This window comes from Ischnura elegans, chromosome 7 (genome assembly GCF_921293095.1).
Source record: "Ischnura elegans chromosome 7, ioIscEleg1.1, whole genome shotgun sequence".
In the NCBI taxonomy this organism is placed as follows: Eukaryota; Metazoa; Arthropoda; class Insecta; order Odonata; family Coenagrionidae; genus Ischnura; species Ischnura elegans.
Genome location: NC_060252.1, coordinates 36,999,263 through 37,019,399, shown reverse-complemented (window position 1 = coordinate 37,019,399; position 20,137 = coordinate 36,999,263). Strand labels below are relative to the sequence as shown.

The window sequence follows — 20,137 nt, the reverse complement described above, 5'->3', positions numbered from 1 at the left end:
CATTATGTGTGTCCGTACCTGCATAGACAAAAAACGTCCCCCTAACTGCACCACTGCCTGAGACAACTGGTAGAATAAACACAATGGCTGCCAATTTTGGTGTCTCATAGTACTGGTTGGCTATTTAATTAGTTTCCTTGAGTAAAAGCATTTTCAGCATCCACCATCTCCCGAAATCTAGGTCGCCAGCAGGGGAGGATTTATTTCCTGAGGTGTATGCAACACACACTGCTTGTAAATTTTCTCAGATAATTCCTTATCATAAGTGTGAACATTGGATCTGATACATGTATAACATTGATGCCATTGCTAAAAAATCTAACCTGCCAGAATGGATCTTTAACTTTTTGAGTCATATTATTTCATATAAATCAATATTACATATTAATACATATTTATTTCTCAAGGGCTATTTCATTTTTGTTTAAATCATCGATATACTATTGATGAATAATTCAACTCAGATCAAATTGGCTTACTCTCGTCCTTTTTGCTTCTTTGAATGGCATTCTTATATTGAGAGCCTCATGCTTGTAAGGCAAAAACACCTTCATAAAATATTATTTTTGATCATTCACATTACTTGGTTGTTGTGCTACCACCCTTCCTATAAAATTTTCAGCTGCAATGAAGCCCACTTGCTTTTGTTGCACCCCAAGTGGAAATTCATATTGATGCTTAAAAAAAATTCAACTCAATCAACTGATATTTAATCGCATTTCTAATTAGTTAAATCAATACTTATTTGTTATTTTTTATTTCCTTACAGTTGGTGCCAATGAGAAGATAAATTGGATGAGGACAAACACAATGCACAGGGGCGCTGGAGAGCGACTCTTCAAATCATCTGAAAGATTACTTTTGTTCTCATCAACAAGAAGTGCAAAACTTCACTAGGAAGGAGACTACTCACCCCCATTCTACCCCAATGAAGACACCTGAAACTGACGTCAAATCATTCATGAGGCGTCGAAGAAGGCGCCGGCGCTGTATACCCGGCGCCGTTCCAGACGTCACGTGACTCCATAATAAAGAATCCCATAATTTTTCTTTTGGACGTTCAGTTTTCTTTCCCAAGCATTCTCCAGCTAAGGCTCAGTAGATGGACTCATAATAGGAAATGGACTGTGTCTAATGCTCATTTTACTGTAAAATATTAGAGCTGAATGAGGTATTAGGTCCATCGAAAAAAAAATATATGAAATAACAAACGTTTGCTACCAGTGGGTCCAATAATAAAGTCAAAGGTTTGTTGATAACAATTTCTTTTAATAGTCTTGGCTGTGATCACGTTATTTAACAAATAATAAAGAGACGTTTGATTCGTGCTTCCTTATTGAATAGCCAAAATTTCTTAAACAGTTGGCAATTAGCTTGATATTTGAGCTGTATAAAATTCAAATCATTTTCTATAAAATCCTTGTTGATTTTTCCCAGTAAAGAGAAGTTCTTGAGCTCAAAAAGCATCGAATAAAACTAAGATGCATGTTCATAAAATATGCTCTGGTATTTTTTGCTGCAATCATTGTCTGCAGTAACTTAAGGGTTGTGTTAGTGAATCTCCATAATGAGTGACATACAGAAGAAGTTCTTTTGTCCTCGCCTGGTGGACTACCTCACCATTGTTGGGGCAAGATCTTCTCCTGCAAGGGTCAGTGGTAGTGGTGTAGGAACTGGAGGAGGGGGATCAGTCCAGTTACCTGAGTTGCTTAGGCGATATCCTCCTGATGATCACAAAGACTTCCCTCTTCCCTTGGATATGGTGTACTTTTGTCAACCAGAAGGGTGCATTTCTGTGGGGCCGAGACGGACAGCCCTTCGAGATGCTAACTCATTTGTGTTCACCCTTACGGAGAAGGATTCTGGTCAGTTCAAACATTTTATTATTCTGATGAATTTTCAGCATTATTGTGTATGAGTGAGGCATCCAATTGTATAGTTTTTTTGCTCATTTTACTTTTCTAAATTAATTCATGTCAAAACAGATTTACTATACACATCATAATGTACAAGTCATGCGCTTATTGAATTTAAAAGACGGATAGTGACCATTTTGTACTAATATTTGTAAAAAGATTCATTCTTTCTTATTACACAAGGCTATAAAAATAGCAGTTACAGCTACTTTTTAAATTCTTGTACAAAGGACAAAACAAGCTTTGCAATTGGAAGCCATGGATTTGTATCTTTTGCTATGCTGTTTTGTAAACTTAATGTTTAGTCTCCATTAAATTTATCCATCATGTGAAACATCTATTATCAGTACATGCAACAGATTTATTGGCCCCTAATTATTTCAGTTATCTATGAAGGTTTACTTCCCCTATAACTTTCACAATGGTTTCAAAATATTGTTTCAGAAGGTACCATGTAATTTGAATAAATTATTGTGATATCTGACACATTTCTCATCATGATTGAAGAAAAAATGGTTTTGCTTTTTAATGCTACAGGAGTAAAAATGATGCTAACATTAATCAGGCTGATAAATTCCATTTAGAATCACCAAGGATAGAATTGACAAGGATAGAGTCTTATGTTTCTTAAATTCTCTGTTTTATGGCCATTGGTGCAAACATGGTGAATATTTACATTTTATAATTACTACCGTGAATACTCAAAAAAAGTTTTGATAATTTTTATTCAACAAGAAACGTATCCACTTCATTTTTCAATTTCTTCTATTACTTTAGGGAAGTGAGTGATTATTACCATCATGATACCTCATTTAATTTTGAATGCTATCAATGAAGACCACAAGAAAATCTTTTCTTATAGCATATAGCATTGCTGAATAATACAATAACTTGAAAAATTTAAATGCATACATTTTTAACTCTTCCTTGTTCCTAACAATGCATTTGTGATATCTATTGTAGGGAAGAGCCGCTATGGAATATGTGTTAACTTTTATCGACCAATGGAGAGAGTTGCTCCTGGTGGTGTCTCTGGAGCTGCTGGAAGACGCAGTTCCTCAACGTTTCGTCGAGAATCATGGCGAAAATCAATGGAAAAAAGTTCTGACTCAGCATTCTCCAGGTATTATGCAATGGAACAAAGGCGTGAGTGGTTTTTACAGTGATGTGGAGCGTGTAAAGGTCCTTGTTACCTTTATTTTTATTTTCACCCTTTTCTAGATTCACTTAATATCTTTGACTGAACTAAAAAGGCTAATATTAATAACCTCCATATAATATGGTGTCTGAAGAAAATGCGTTTTATCCATAGGAGAAAGTATATATAGATAATTCATAGAAATGCCTTAGCAAAATTTCCACGTTCATAATTGATTTCTCCTAATAATCCAGTTCAGCTGTGGCTGAGGATAATGATAGTTAAAAGACCCTTCAGCTGCAGTATTCTATTTTGTTTTAGTGTACCTTTTTGGTGTAACTTTAAATGCTACTCTAAAATCACTATGCTAAAACAGTTAGGGGAGTATTCACCATTTCTGACTCTGATAGATGCCAATGTTTAGTTTAATTTGGCAATTTTTGCTAGTTTCACTAAGTAATGGTTACTGTCTGATATTGGTGAGACAGTAGCCAATTGTATATTGTGTCATTTAAGGAACTTTTAATTACTTAGTCTATTCAGATATACCCTATTTTATTTCATTATTCAAGGTATGTAATGACAAATAGTGTGAATACAGGTAGCCCGTGAAACATGTCTGGCATTAAAAATAAATAAATTGTTGATTGTTTCATTATTACAAAAAGAAAGCGTAAGGTATGAGAAATTTATATTATTCTGAAAAATCACTTTTAGTAGCTGTATTTCATGTGAATAGAGGAGTTAAACATAGGACGAAAAGCCAAGTTTTATATTGTTTACAATATAAATGATTCTAAAGTGCACCTCAAGTGAAAGATTCAATTCTGAGTTAATAGCAAAGGAAAGCCACTGGAAGCTTCTTTAGGGGATATTAAAAATTTAATTTTGGGATGGATTAGAAAAATAAAAAATGATTAAATCAAGCCTGGAAGAATGGCTCCGCAAGAGCTGCTTTAGCTAATGTATGATCATGAACTTTTCCCTGCAGCAGGAGGTTTTAATAATTTCAACTAATCACTCCACGCCTTGCTTGTTCCTAAATATTTGTTGTGAAGGTCTATAATGCTACTTTAGAGGTACATCTGTTATACCCTTCCAAGCTCCTTTTTGAATCCTGGATATTCACCAATATGTTTGTGAAATATGATGGAAGTTGTTGAACTTCAATTATCCTTCATATGTACATCTTCTCATTTTATATTCCCCTTTGTATCAATACTCAATCTGTAGTATTCACTAGATTTGTCAAATTTATGAGAGAAAATTCATTGGATGAAAGTAGTCAATTCAATATTTGTGTGCAACTTCATCCAAGTTCCACATTTTTGCAAAACTCTTTTGCTGAAATATCCAGTGACTACCGGAGCAGCAATGTGGCTCCAAGTGACTCAGACAGGGACTGTCCCAGCAGGAGGGACTCTGAAGCATCAGCTGTCACCCACCATCAGCACCAATTGCATCAGCCAGCCGGAGCACCTCGCCTTGGTGTCACTATTCCTAGCAATGACTCAGAGAGTGGAGGATCTCATTCGCCATCCCCTAGAGCTAGTCGAAGAAGACAGGTAATTACATATTGCTTCTTTGTCCATAGTGCTATAGTGATAATATGTTTTTAATGAAAATCACAATTTTAAATCTGGAGCAGAAAAAATTATATTTTGCACTCAGTTTACTGACTGCTGAATTATTCATCTTCAGACAGTCCTTTGATTTTCATACACATGACTGTTGTTCAGAATGGTGGATCCAGTATAGGGAAGGGAGGTTAGAACTGCATTCATTTTTTAAATGGTGTGGAATTGCGCGAATGCATGAACGAAATTAGAACAGTGGCTATTTTGCCATCTCACGTCCATGCATTCTCGCATGTGTTCTAGCAATTCACCGCTTTACACGACGCAATTTCGATACCTCCACTGCATAAACGCTCAACTATCGCCCACCGAACCAAATTTGCTCATCTAGCACTATAAAGGCTATCTAGATGAGCGGATTCTATTCGGTGGGTGATTGTTGAGCGTTTATGCAGTGGAGGTATCCATTTAAACTGCACCCTCGTACATACGTCAGATTGTGCAAGTACGTGCCCAGTGTAAAACGGCCTTAAGTATCCCATAAGGTGGGTAACTGTCCAGCAGTAGTGGGTATCTGAACAAAAATACCATTTTATCAAGTGAAAATGAGATACCTCAGGGGGAGGGGGTATAGCCCCTCTACCCCTTACTGTATCCGCCACTGGTTGTTCAGTTCTATGGAAACTAAAATATCCATGCTGACAGAATTTCAGTCAGACTATTTATTTTGCTAGCTTGTGAGAAGTCATAAACATGTTACTGGCTCTCAGTCCATAGGGAAGTCCTTTTTTAATATTTTAATTGCAACTTTTCCGCACAGTATTTATGTAAAGTGATTACAAATATTTATGGAATTTTGATGAATGAATTGAATGCTATGAATTTTCACCAAAAAGAATGCTTAGCATTTGTGCTTAAATAAAAAATATTGGTGTCCCTGGTCATAAGCTCTGGGAATCCCTAACATTCCTATTATCTGAATATGGACGTGCATTTTTGCAGAAATTTGTGTCTTGATTTCCCACAATTTGCTGTGCAGGGGCAAAACTGAAGGAATCTGAAGTGGGTATCTATTATGGCACATTTGCATTTCAAAAATAATCCATGCAATTGATGAATACTTTAAAAAAATTGTCATGCTGGAACTAAGTTAAAACTATTAGTTTGTCTTTCCCTCAGCTGTCATATGATTGGAAATTACTTGAGAGAATTCCTGTGTTTAATTAAAGTCTTGCAGTAAGACTGATGAGAATTTCTACCTTTTTCATTACAGAGGGTGCGGAATCATTCATTAACTTCACTCTGCCTTCTTTCTCATCACCCTTTCTTCTCTATCTTCCGTGAGTGCCTCTTTACCCTCAAGAAACTAATTGATGCATGCAATGACAGCATCACTCCTGGCAGAGGATCAAGACAGATTGTCAGGTCAGTTGAGAGGGGCTCATGCTGTGACAGTATTAACCCTTAGAGTGCGGGGATGTTTTTATACGTTTTGCACACTGACTACGGCATTTACCAAAAATTTTTATTGCTGCGTGGATATCTTGCACTTGGGCACTTTCCCTTAGCATAAGGATCGCTAAGGGGCTTAACACTATCAGACCAGCCCTCATTGCAGGGGGTGCCTCCTGCACAGGGGGTCTCTTCTGCACTGGCTGGCAGCTAAAACCGTGAACTCCCGCAGCCCAAGAGTTAAACAGTAAACATTGAAGTAGTAATGAGATATTTATTGGAAAAATCTGTGATACTATGTGATTTACTGTTCCTTATGAATTTGTATTCAAAATCTCCTCATAGCAGTGGCTGCAGAGGAGTTCAGTGTATAGAGAAGTATGTACTATAAAATAAATATGGTTATTTATGGTACGCATAATTGTGTTGGATAACATTTTTACCCCTTAAGGAACAATATTTTACTCAAATATGGAAAGGTGAACTAAATGGAATGTCATGATGTATTAAATAACATTAAGTGAATTTTTTTTCTACTGTGGACTAAAAGATGTATTTTTAATTCTGTTTATCCAGGGATACTGTGTGGAGTGTATTAACTGGTAAAGCCCATGAGGGTACCCCATCGATTGTCCTACATGACGTTCGAGAAATTGAGACATGGATTTTGAGACTCTTAAGTGCTCCTGTTCCTGTGCCTGGGAAGACCAGAGTGGAGGTTAAAAATCTTGAAAACAACCTAAGTAGATTAATTCTAAAGATTTAAAGAAAAAATTGAGTCCTATTTGATTGTTATTATTATGTTAATCTCAATTAAATTGCATGTTTGCCTAGATTTTGCTAAACTTTATTTTTGAGGTTATTCTCATTTTTAGTATTGTGTGTTAAAGATAGCATTTTGTTAATTGATCCATTTTGTGGTATTTTTTTCTCATTTTAGGTGGAAATTCTATCGCAGATCCTTCGGGCACCTTTAACATTTGCTCTACCTGACCACACTCGCTTCTCTCTAGTCGACTTCCCCCTTCATCTTCCTCTAGAGTTACTAGGAGTTGAAACTTGTCTCAAAGTTCTAACATTAATTTTACTTGAAAATAAGGTAAGGGATAATATATTTGTTGCTTGCAATTGATTCCTTTTGTTTATTTAGGCCATCATCATTTTATGTAAACAATTATGTCTTCAAGGTAATGGTTTTAACAAATCTATTTGAACTATTTTAGAAAGAGAATGCCAGTCTATCAAATAGAGATCATTGTTGATATATTAACCCATGTTTATTTGGAAGACTTCATTGTTTTTTAGATAAATTTCATGAATTTCTTTTTTATCCAAGTTTGATCTTATCATGGATTTTATAAATAATTCTGTATTTTTTTTCAGTTGGTGCTGCAGTCACGCGATTATAATGCCCTTTCTATGTCTGTGATGGCATTTGTCACCATGATATATCCCCTGGAGTATATGTTTCCTGTTATACCTCTTCTGCCAACTTGTATGAATAGTGCAGAACAGGTCAGTGTGGTATTAGTATTCAGGCTCAGGCCTTTGATATGGATATTCTTAAGGTTGCAAATTTTAATTTTATTAGAGTGAAATTTTTTGCATGACAAGGATTTGTGATACCTGATTGTAGGTTTTCTGGTAATTGTCTTTTACAATTCATCAATAATGAATTTATAGGAATTTTCAATGCTAGAGCTCGATCTCACCATATTACTCGATATCTAGAGATCTTTTATTGATAAAAATAGGAAATGCTGGAAAATGAGTTCAGTCAAGAAATTGTAGTCTTGTACGAATATTGCATGGCAAAATGTGCACACCAAACTCAAAATGTACTCAGAGATGCCAAACACATGGATTGTATTGATATTTTTATTCTCTAAGTCTATCTAAATATTTTCTCATTCTAGTTTTATTTTAATTTTCAGCTCCTTTTGGCTCCTACCCCATATGTGATCGGGATTCCAGCAAGCTTCTTATTATATAAGAAGAATTTTAGGTTAGTAATGGGCTATTTTGGCAATGAGGAAACAAGAAGTGTTCTCAATTCACTTACATACCTGCAATTTTGCCCTGATTGAAATGCAAGAAAAATTTCTAGTTCAATTCTCCAGAAAGTGGCAATGAAACAATAATTGTTGTGTAGTATAAAATATTATCCTTTAATCTATCATTTTATAATATTTCTTGGAGTTTAGGTCAATGTAAAACAAGTTATAGCCAACGTTTCGATTTATTTAAAATCATCCTCAGGGATATAATAATATCCTCAGAATAGAATACACAAAAAATTTTGTCATTTCATTTTTGGGTTTCAGGTTACCAGATGATGTCTGGCTTGTCGATTTGGATTCTAACAAAATAACCATGCCATCAAATGGGGATGAACTTCCTCCATTGCCAGAACCAGAGGGAACAATACTGAAAAACCATTTGAAACAGGTAATAAGTCTCACCACTGTTAATTTGAAAGACCTTATTAGGAAAACTATAGATCCAATAAATTGAGCAATTTTGATGAGCCATCAATTGTATATAAAGGAAAATTGAAATAAATACTAAAGGAAAAAAATGTAAATAAATTATAAAGGAAATTTGAAGCACAGCTATTGAAAGAATGTGGAGAAAAAGTACCTCATTGTAATTTTTTCATATAGTTAAGTAATTTCATGATAAGTCTCATGAACATGTTTCGTTTTTTGTTCTCTTAATTATGCTCCTCATCATTTTTGTGCACACCTTGTAAGCATTACTACTTAATGAAATTATCTATTACATATATCATTATCACTGATGATTCCCTGAGAAGCATAAACACTCCAATTACTGTAATCGCCTCTGTCATAGAATTTTTCTCACTCTGTTGGGAGTTAGCTTTTCTATGGCCCAGCAGCCTTTTGATGGGCACATCTGCCTGAGTCTTTCTTCTTTTCTTTGGCAAAAATGCCTCCAATGTCATTCATTTTACTATCTCTCTCTCTCTTTCTAATCTTTTCTTTCACCACTCTTTCACCTCTCTTCTTCACTTTTAAGGCTATGCAACTGATGGATGAGGGTGGCGACAGAGTAAATATAATTTTCCTCCTATCAAATATTTCTATTTTTGCTGCACTTGCATGTCTTTAAAAATATGCAGAAACAGCCTCACAAATATAGTGAACGGAGATGTGTTCATCGATTGTTAAAAAGTCAAGATTTTCTCAAAGAACTGGAGATATTTTTTTGTTATTTTTTTAAATGATTAGGATGAATTTTTACATGCGGCAGTCCAGAGCTTATTAGCATGGAGTCTGATTGGTATTGTCCTTTGAAAGTCTCTATCTGTATGAATCCAGAATGTCATCTCCAATTATTTGAGTCGGTATTAAAAATTAAAACTTGGAAAGCTCAGAAAATGTTTTAAAGTTGCGAGAATGCTTAGTAAATGCCCAATGAAAGCTTGAATGTATATTTTCTTTATTTCTCAAATCAGTATGGATTTATAAATCTCATCCATTTAAAATTAGAAATGGAAATTTCTGATGTTAAATATCTCTCCTCTTCAATTTATTTGTATATTTTAATTGATATTCTAAATTTTATCTCACAGCTGTGATATTCACTAAATATCTTTAGCATCTATTTGGAACTCTCCTTCCATTTGAGGCTGCAAGTGTGAAAATTTATCTTAATTTTTTTGAGTTTGAGGATTTTCTGCATATTTATGTGATTGGATAGGAATGGGGCAGAAACCAGTTACTTTTTGCAGTAGTAGCTCCATGGATAGAGCAGAGTAACTATTATACAAGTGGTCTGGGTTTCATTTTGAAGCACAGTTCCTTAATGCACATCTTATCAAGGTAATGCTTATGCTGTATATAATTTTTGCATTTTAGATGATCATTTGTAATGCCATAATATTTAGATACTATCAAATTGTTTGGTAATTTTTACTAATTAGAGTGGTAGAATTAAATTGTAGTAAGTTATTGATTATGAGTTGGTACTTATTAGTGTTAAACAGGGCTATTCTGTATCTTGTGGGCATAATATTTTGCCACCACTATTTATCTTTTGAAATAACACTAATTTGATTCTGTATATTGCATCTCATTATATTTCCCTGGCTTAATGAATGCCTTGGTTAAATCTGTGGTCAGTATCAGAATTATCATAAGGCAAATTCTACTAGCCAAGTAATTCAGGTTTATAATTAGAAAAAATATACCTAATTATTAGAGAAGATAGTGTATTTTTTTAAACTTCTCCGTTTATAAAAAAGTTAATCGTAAGCCAAAGTTCAATTTTGGATATTTTCGTATTATGTGTTGATATGTATAAAACTAGATTCAAGTTGAGGATCAAAAAGAATCCAGTGGTATTGTTTGTGGATGACAGAATTTGAATTCGTTGATCATTGAAACAAATAAAAAGTGGCAAAAATGAGGTGAGGATAAAGGAGGGAAAGGTAATTTAGGAATTCTTATATGTATAATGAAATCATATGTATACAAAATAGGGAAATATCTGCAATTCATAAACTTTTTATTCCTTTAAAATATGACATTTATGTGTAAATATAAAAGCCTATGCAAATCATAATTTATGTTGGCTTTGAAAAAACTGGGAGAGTTGGCAAATATTCTTGCCCCTCATGGATAGCTCAAACCTTAGGTACAGTGGAAAAGGTGCCATCACTTTCTGGGTGTGATTAGACCCAATTCACATTATGCAGTCAACCGTTTCTTATACCTTCCTTTATAAGATCCTTTGGCCAGGAATCATGTAGCAACTGTCACCCACATAAATGAATATAAAATCTTCGCTGACCATTTCATGCCTAGCAAAATAAAAAATGACTGGTCAACTGATGTCAAATAAACCTTTCTAAATACAGTAGAATCCTGATTTAAGGTTTTTCAGGGGGGACAAACTTTAAAACACTAAATGCGGAAAAACACTAAATGAGGACCTGCCATTTTTTTCAGGTTTTAGGGTCAGTAATGACTGGAATGGCTTTTTATGAATAAAAAATATTATTTTACGTAACTAAAAGGTGCTGCATGCAGCAAAAAATTCATTGATTGAGTGTTTTCAGCCCTATGAAGGTTGGATAATACTTTTCAGGAATCAGCTAAAAAAATGGGTAGTAAATATAAGTAATGAGAGCATATGCGGATCCAGGGGGGGGGCACGGGGGCACATGCCCCCCCCCAGACCCTCAAAAATATGCAAGATTTTTAATACAGTCCCATTATCATTGCGTTTGTTTTGTATTACGAGATATCCTTGTGCCCCTCCCTGAACAAAATCCTGGATACGGCCTTGCTTGTGCCCCCCCCCCCCCCAGAAACAAATCCTGGATCCGCCCCTGAATGAGAGGATGACAGTTGTTTTTAAGAAATATTTTAAGAAAATTTTAATATGCATCAACTGAAAAGCATTCCCACACGGAATATTTTTATGGAAATTAGTGATTCCATTTTTACTTATATTTCAGTGGTCTCGATGAAATTTTAAATTTTTTTCTGTAAAAGCGACATGTAGGTGACTATAGCATTTCTAATATAATAAAAAAGGTGTAAGTAGGTACTCGAAAAATCGTCATTGCATCTATAAAGATGAGTGAAATAAAGGGACAGCAGAAGATCACTAATCCGAAGTCTAAACTACCGAATATCTAGCAAAAGGGAGGTTTTCTGGAATTATACCAACTTAACGTTTTCTGTTGCCTCGGCGAAATGAGGGATTTATGAGCCTTTAAAAAGCCTCCCGTGCGCACATTTTGGATTTCGAGGTCATCCAAAAAAGGAGAATCTTATTTCTAGTATGCGTACAAGTCGATGGTGATTCAACTCGATGATGGCACCAGATTCGTTGTCATATATCCGCGGCCTCATGCAGGTCGAATGGAACTGGGAGAAGTTGTTTACGCGGCACGCTGATCACCTTGACTCCCACTCACCTTGTTTCTCGGCAGCTTTTGATGAAATTTGGTTGGACCTTGAATAACGATTAGCTAAACTTTAAGTTAGGTAATAAGGTTTAATCTTCAACAAAACTGGATTTCATCAGAAAAATTGTCAGTGCCTCTGGAGATTGGCAATTTCGTCCGAGTTATGATGTCGAAGTCAACCACCAAGGGATACCTGCCGGATTTTCGTAGTTTTCCGCGCTCATCTATTCTACCATGAGTATGCGGTGATTTTTTTTCCAGCATAAGCGATTTATTTTGAGTCATGGACCGTGATAGTTTGTCAAAACTCCGATTGTCATTCTATTTTGACATTAATTAGCACCAGATAGATATTTTTGAATCGACATCGATATCAACCAGCCGCATGTTGGTAAATTGGCTCCGGGATATCTAAATTACGATGTAAAATAATGTTGTTCCGCAGGGAAAGAATGCTCTCACTCACAGTCATGACAGGGGAAACACTTCCTCTGTTCTTTCGCTGTTCCTCCGTGGAAACTGACCTTGGAATGGATTACAGAAAGAATCTTCTAGTGAACTGCGCAATTGATATTGGGCCTCCTCTTTTGAAAAGAGAAAGTAGCCGACTGGAAAAATATTGGGCTAATAATGGACTGCCCGTAGGGAGTAGAGTTGAAAGGGGCATAAGCCATCAATTGAAAACATTACGAGAAAACATTATTGTAGCGGCCCTCAGAGGATAACTCGTGTCATCAGTCGTCACGTATCATCGAAGTCAAGTTCAAGAAGTGAAGGATAAGGTAGTTCGAGGTTACCTATATAGGGATGACTTTGCTTCATTAGATCGGATCTGATACAAAAAGTGCCTGGTGTTTGGATCAGAAGGGGAGCGAAACATTACGAGAAGACAAATCACCCAGCTGGCGAGTTGAAGGTCGCAGCGCTGCGCTCGCGGAAGAAAGCAGTTGAAGAAGCGTTCCCCGGTAGATTCTATCGACTATTGGTAAACTTTCATGAGACCGTTCTTATTGATGAGCATAAATTCGAAGATTTGGATGAACCGTCATGAAAAAACGTTAAATCGAGCAAAAAAATCTTGAGCGGGACAAATTTTTACGACCATAAATGCGGAAAAACACAAAATGCGGAAACACTAAATACGGATAATTTTTACATTGTCCTAATAGGGAATGAATCGGGACCCAAAAAAATAAACGCTAAATGCGGAAAAACGTTAAATGCGAAGACGTTAAATCCGGATCCGACTGTATTTCCTCAGTGTCTTAAATAATTGAAAATGGACAAATACATAAATGCTTTTTTCTTGTGAATTGACCCTTTCTGCCCACGTGAGTGTGCACTTGTCAGCCACTTCGACATTTCCTTGACAACATCGGCTCTAATTTCTGGCAGAAGTATTGCCCTATTTTCTAAGAAACCCAAAAAAATCCTTTTATAATTATGTAAATATATCATCTTCTTGAAATTTGAAGGAATTAGAGTTATCCCTTATCGCTCTCCTTACCAACTGGAGAATTCGCCTTTCTTCACCATGAATTTAGTGCAGGATACATAAAAGGTATCATTTGCTCCTTTTCCAGTGTTTCTAGCAATGGAAACAAATGAGTGCAACAATCCGTGCATATGAATTTGCTGGTAGGGGCCACAATAGGTATTACACCAACCAAATGCTGGCATAACTGTCAATGCAGCAGGTGTCCTTTTGTTTTGTCCGGGTAAAGTAGCCCCAAATTCTGCTATGGGGCTACTAACTTGAGATGCAGAATCAGAGGGATGTAATATTGTGCCCAAATGGCATCCTATGTCATAACAGCACAGTTGCAATCTGTTACAGAATAGCCCTGAAGGTTACTGGAAAAACATTACCATTCTGATTATTTTTTAATTCATGGAATTGTGATTTAATATGAAGTAATGTGTAATGTGGTTGAAACCGTTAGGAAATCGAGTCAACTTTTCTGAGCACAAGGCATTGTATAATAAATTCATGTGCAAGAAACCAAAGCTATATATCAAAGTCTTTCATTTGTCTGACAAATTTGTTTTATGTCCTGTGAATTTTAGTGGTAGAGATCTTTACATCTAGAAGTCTTAAATGAGGTTCGTTTAATTTAGCATATATTTGAGGTTGATTTACTTTGTCATCGGTTAACTTCCATGTATTTTGATCATGTTGTACACGCACATTGTATTTCATCATTCTTTTGTTAGCAGCACCTTTAACATCATTTAAAGTTGATTAGATCATTTTTCCTTTGATGTTTCTAACTGCCTTCAAATATTTAAATCCTTTCAGAAGAATAGTTTTTACACTGCATGTGAATGAAATGTAGAATCACAGTACAAAATGGCACTAGCATTTCACAGTTTATGATCCTCCATATTTTATGCATTTACTTGTTAAGCAATAAATTATACATGATGATTTAGAATGTGGAGGAGAAATTTGTTTACTTATGACACTTGCTAAAGCCGCATGTTAGGACTAATTTGAAATTTTCACCTATAGATTTGGTAGGGAGTTGAAATCTGGAGAATATTAAATTTTCATTCAAAGAAATAGTTTTCATTGCAGAAGAAATGGTTAATTGTTCTTTCCCCCTGAAAAAATAAGTGCCATGTATTTATTTATATTTTTATGAGGATTTTTTGGTCATCAGGAATATCATTTTTCTGGGAATTAATTATCACCAGTTTATTTTTTAGCATACATATAAAACTACCTATGAATCACAATTAACCTGCTTGAGATATTTTATAATGTGAATTATTACTCCAAGGAAGTGCATGCCTTTATCCTTACCATTATTAGATGCTAGGTTTTTCCTAAAGGACTCTGGATGTAATCCATTAGATTCAGTATCCCCTCTCATGGGGAGGGATATATTTTTACATCTTCTAAAAACTGGCAGTATTGGGGGTCAGATGAAATTTAAACTATGCAAAATCGTATCATCAAAAACTCTAGTTTTTGTTAAAATGTGGTGATATTTACCTACGAAAATAATAAAAGAAGTCAGATGATCTCCTAGTGGTCTTAGGAAGCTTTTTTGGCTGCAAAACTGAATGTTATTCAGATCTTGCCTCATGCATGGTGAAACACTCAAGTCAGTTTGTTGAGCAGTCATTGAGATTATATCCTGGTTTAGGCATCATCTTGTAACTGGTTAGATTTATGGGTCATAACCTTGATTTTCATGTGTGTATTTGGTAAATTTTAAGATAAAATGAATGTACTGCTAGATTTTTGAGTTCTCACAGGACTGAAATACACACGTTGATATCCGTCGATCAGGGACTCCTTGGGATGTCAGTTACTCCCACTTTCAATAAAAAATTTGAAGACTTAATGGCATTAAGGGTAGATGCTTTGGGAGGAGAATTCTGTATGAGAAAAAAATACATTGTCACCCAAGCTTGGGTGCCTTCTGCAACTTTCAAAGATTCATTACCCGTGACATACAAACTCAAGGGCATATTAAACTTGAAAGGTAATATATTCATTGTGAACATTGTTAGTTCAGAGGAAGGTTTTGATTTAATAAAAAACTTACATTTTTGTTGGATCAACTCAGTGGTTTGTGTATCAGTCAGGATCTGATAGGAGACTGACGGAAAGGGATGGATGATCGATTGGGTAGGTTGCATGATAGGAACCTACCAATCAGATTTATTAGGTCCTAGTGAACACATCATATTAGGCCATTGAAAGGATGACAAAATCGTCACAGCAACAATGTGTGACGTGAAATACTACACAACATGAAATGAATACACTGAATGCAAATGGGTACATTACAAGAGGTGAACAAATAAATGTGTTTTTGGGTGTTCATTGATACTAAAGTGCATTGATATGCTTTGATTAGGGCCTTGCTGGGATGTCAATTACTCCCACTCCCATCAAAGATTCGATGACTCAGTCGGATAATGGTAGGAGCCTGAGGAAGGAGGGTGGGGACTTGAGTCCGTCGCCGAGACAACAGCAAGGTCCGCAGCACGCCACGGCTCCCCATATGCAGACGCAGATGGTGCAGGCCCCTCAGCAACAGGCCACTAATGCCCAGCAGCAGATGCAGAGGATGCAGCAGCAACAGATGCAATACCAGCAGCAACAGCAGATGCTCCAGATGCAGCAAATGCAGCAGCAACAACAGCAACAGCAGCAGAGGAGGGTGTCGATCGTCGGAATGATTGGTGGAATGGGCAGTGGAGGTGCGGGTGGTACGCAAGGGAACCAGCAGCAACAGGGCGCTGGGGCCGTCTTCAACCCTTTCATTTACGGCAATGATGTTGACTCTGTGGATGTGGCCACCAGAATTGCAATGGTTTGTAATTTTACTATGAATCAATGGGTATCTATAGAAAAATCTCTGGATCATTCTCTCCATTTATCTTGGAACAGTATACAGCAATTCCTCGACATACAAACAAGATGCGTTCTGCGACCTTGTTCATAAGTTGAAAAACCAAAGTAAAGCATCGCAAAGTGCCATTATCCTGCAGAATGCAACACTGCATTACAATTTTGCGTTAACTCGTGATGGTGATGAACTGATCAATACCCTTTTTCCCAACTAATAGCGGGTGACCTTGAACGCGCTCGAGACCCACCCACTCCTCTAGCCAATCACAGAAGAGTGACAGGTAAAAGTTTGTAGGAGGCCGCGACCTCTTTCTGACTTTCATGCAGTGAACATCGCTCTCCAGCTTGCAGTGTTGCCAAACTTAATCTGTGGAGATCGTGCTCAAACTGCTTCACGTACAGTTATTTTCACAGACTGGCAATGCTGGTCGACATTATCGAGGGGAAAATGGAAGGGGATGGAGGGGAATGGTGAGGTGGAAGGGGCAGCGCTTCTGATTGGCTACTAGCTCTCTACCGCCCAGCCGCCAACAGTTCGGAAAAAGGGTATAGTTACGCTTGCAATGTGGCTGAAGCTGAAAAAATGTCGCTGACCGTGGGAAGGAAGGATGGGTGAAACCAGTGGCGTAACTAGGCATATGCTTTGGGGGGGTATGGGGAGGCAATCCCCCTTCTCATGCAACGGGAAGTCCTGGAAAAGTTTTGAAAAATGACATGCCTGGAAATTATTTTACATCATTTTGGCAATTAAATTTTAACTTTAAGCAGATGCAGTTATTATATATTATATCTAGACAGTAGTTTTAAATAATTTTTTTTATTTCTCTGAGGCTTTGGGGGGGATCGATCACCCCCTATAGTTACGCCCCTGGGTGAAACTCTGAACAGTTCCCGACTTCACTACCGTTTAACTTTATCTGATGCTTTGTTTAGACTGTGCCCAAAGTATGAGTTACTCTACCCCTCACCGCATTGCATCAGCCAATCTCAAAGGTACCAAATTTTAAATTTCGTTCACACTTGAACTGTTTAATGTTCGTATCTCGGAAAGTTTGTTAGTGGAGGACTTACTGTATCTAGTTTTGCTAATGGTAGCCCCTCTCACCCTGATGACGGCATGGGGATTCTTCCATCCTTTTGCTTCTATCTCTATCTCTACCCCAGAGATGTTTTTTGGCTTGTTAATAATGGCAGCACCTCAATCCTTTTCCCTCTCCTCTCCTCCTCCTACCAAGGATCAGAGTGAAAAATTCCCTAACCCATAGACCCAGCCTTAAGAGCATATCTCCTCAAGACCTGCTCTTAGGGTCTCAACCTAATTACAAATGAACGATAACCATCTGCCAGGCTAGTTTTATATCATTAAATCCAAAATTATTGAAATTTTGAATACATTCTCAATAACATTTTGATGGTGGACTTTTAATTGGAGAGCATTCAACCCAAAAATATGGAATTATTATTCAAATTGATTTTTTTAAATGGCATTTAAAGTGTGAGAATTATTGTTTGGATTTGATTTGCTGTCAGTTTTTTCTCTTATAATTTACATAGCTCCATTTAAATAAAAGCAATCCGGCATATTGATGATTACGTTCAACTGCTGCCAGGATGTTGAGACCACCTTGTTAGATATACTCTGCAGTCCACGTGTTAATATAAATTGCCATGAGAAAAAACTCATCTGGAATAGAATTCAGTCATGCACTTTTGATTTGTCTAAATTGGTGGACTGTACCACCCAAACATGTAACACTCTTACCTAATATAAAATTTTTATATGGATGGATGAACTTGAATTGAGTTTAAGTGTATAAAATGGCCTGAAGAAATGAAGGCGTTTGCTTAATTTCATGGTCGAGTTGAATTTTTTCTCAACGTAGCATTTAATGGAAATTTCAATCATTCATGAGCTAGGCTTGATGTTAACCCCAATCATTTATGTATATCCTGAGTTTAATGTCTTTTTTCTTTGAAATAATTGTTTTCAGCATTAATGGATAATTGAACAGAATCTCAGAAATATCAGAATTACAGGGAAACATACTGAAGACCCGCAGATGTAGGAAAACTGTGGTTATTGTTGTGATTTAATCTAATCACTCGTTAAATCAATCACAGACTTTCAACGAAGTCTAATTTATTAACACATAAGACATATTACATACTCAGTCTTACAACGTACTGTGACCGTGACGTACTGAGCGGTGACTTCCGACTGCTGCACACACACTCACTCTGCTCAGTCCCTGTGCGCCACAGGCGCTGGTGGCCAGTATGTGAAACACACCTTTAAGGCACTCACACAGTTATTAACACTCTTGAATTACGAGTAGATATTGTAATTTAGAAATTATTTCTAAAATTTGCATTCTCTTTTCCCTAATCATGGTTGTATAGTAGGTGCTTTGTGGCTGAAATGACCTCTGCATATTTTACTATTCATACTTTCTTTTAAAATCACCTCTCATAAGGTAGCCACTTTTTTAGGGTGCAGTGTGTGTGTGAAAATGCTGAACATAAACTCAGTATTTTGGGGCGAGGTAATGTATGCAAGCAAATGTGAAATAATGCTAGGAGAGGTGATATGAGGCCCCTCACTTTAACTGAATGAATGTGAAGTTGCTAGTTTCACCTTGTTTCCCATAATACAGGCTACTAAAAATTCATTAAAAGTAATTATATGGTAGATGAGCCATAACCCAACTAATTTGAGGTAGACTCCAGGTGAACCAAAGTGAAAACAAGTCATCTTAGGTTGTTCATGTCTGCTATTTTTTTCTCAGGATTGTGAATGAGTATTATGAAGCAAGCTAACAATTTTTCATTTTTGATTGATTTTCAGGTCAGATTCTTCAACTCTCAGAATATCTTGGCTAATTTTACTGAGCACACTCGCACCTTAAGGTTGTATCCACGTCCTGTGGTGGCATTTCAAATAAATAGTTTCCTACGATCCCGTCCCCGGACTTCTCATTTTCTCAACAGATTCGCTCGCACTCAGGTAATATATTTTGCATTTTATGCTGTCTTAAATTATTCAGAGGTACAAAATCATTGTGGTTATTATTATTTTCCATCCGTCCTTTGATCAACTACCTGTTGGATTATCCATTTGTTGCTTCCTTAACCCATCTCGCCAAACACTCTCTACCCTACCTTTCTTACTTTCCTCTAGTCTCCCTTTTTTACTGTGTTCTACCTAAAAATAACAAGTTATAACTGTAAATGGAAATAAAACATAAATGCAGAGGAAACTTTACACGAAAAGCAAAGAAAAAATTTCTTATAAATTGACATGAATTCGTTATCCATTTCTTATGTTGTATGTTTAGGATTTCTCCTCCATTAAGATGGGTAATCAAAGCTAGTATGTCAATAAATACCATCTGAATTTTATGCTAGTAATAACTGCCAAATATTTTGCAAATAGACGATGCTATTCACATTGGCTGATCCAGAATAGGGGCAAGGGGCAAGAGGGGGCTAGATGGTGGGCCTGGGGGGTAATCTCCCAGTGCAAAATTGCCATTTTATCTAGTGTAAATTGGATACACCAAGAGAGCTGTAACACCCTCTAGCCCCTCTCTGGATCTGCCACTGGCTATAAATGAAGGCTAAGAGAAATTGGGGAGAAAAATTTAGGAGTGGGCCTTTGGAATATAATAAAAGGTTGGGAATGAACCAAATGTTTGCATTAGTATGAGAGGGTACTGAAAAGTTAAGTCTCCTATTTAAAAAAAA

At 36.5% G+C, this 20,137-nt stretch overlaps 1 protein-coding gene across 20 annotated transcripts in view; it reads left to right on the top strand.

Annotated features, from left to right (window-relative positions):
• Positions 1 to 20,137, top strand: part of LOC124162902 (MAP kinase-activating death domain protein) — a 146,003-nt gene that overhangs the window by 47,320 nt on the left and 78,546 nt on the right. For 18 of the 20 annotated variants that reach the window (XM_046539606.1, XM_046539607.1, XM_046539613.1 and 15 more), the window contains exons 2-13: positions 770 to 1,865; positions 2,880 to 3,039; positions 4,412 to 4,619; positions 5,905 to 6,056; positions 6,660 to 6,801; positions 7,024 to 7,182; positions 7,467 to 7,598; positions 8,018 to 8,088; positions 8,408 to 8,531; positions 9,123 to 9,155; positions 15,897 to 16,355; positions 19,239 to 19,397. In XM_046539606.1, the coding sequence (XP_046395562.1) occupies positions 1,568 to 1,865; positions 2,880 to 3,039; positions 4,412 to 4,619; positions 5,905 to 6,056; positions 6,660 to 6,801; positions 7,024 to 7,182; positions 7,467 to 7,598; positions 8,018 to 8,088; positions 8,408 to 8,531; positions 9,123 to 9,155; positions 15,897 to 16,355; positions 19,239 to 19,397 (2,097 nt within the window). In that variant the 5' untranslated portion in view covers positions 770 to 1,567. The remainder of the gene's footprint in view (positions 1 to 769; positions 1,866 to 2,879; positions 3,040 to 4,411; positions 4,620 to 5,904; positions 6,057 to 6,659; positions 6,802 to 7,023; positions 7,183 to 7,466; positions 7,599 to 8,017; positions 8,089 to 8,407; positions 8,532 to 9,122; positions 9,156 to 15,896; positions 16,356 to 19,238; positions 19,398 to 20,137) is intronic. The other 2 variants (XM_046539612.1, XM_046539611.1) reach the window with 2 other exon arrangements.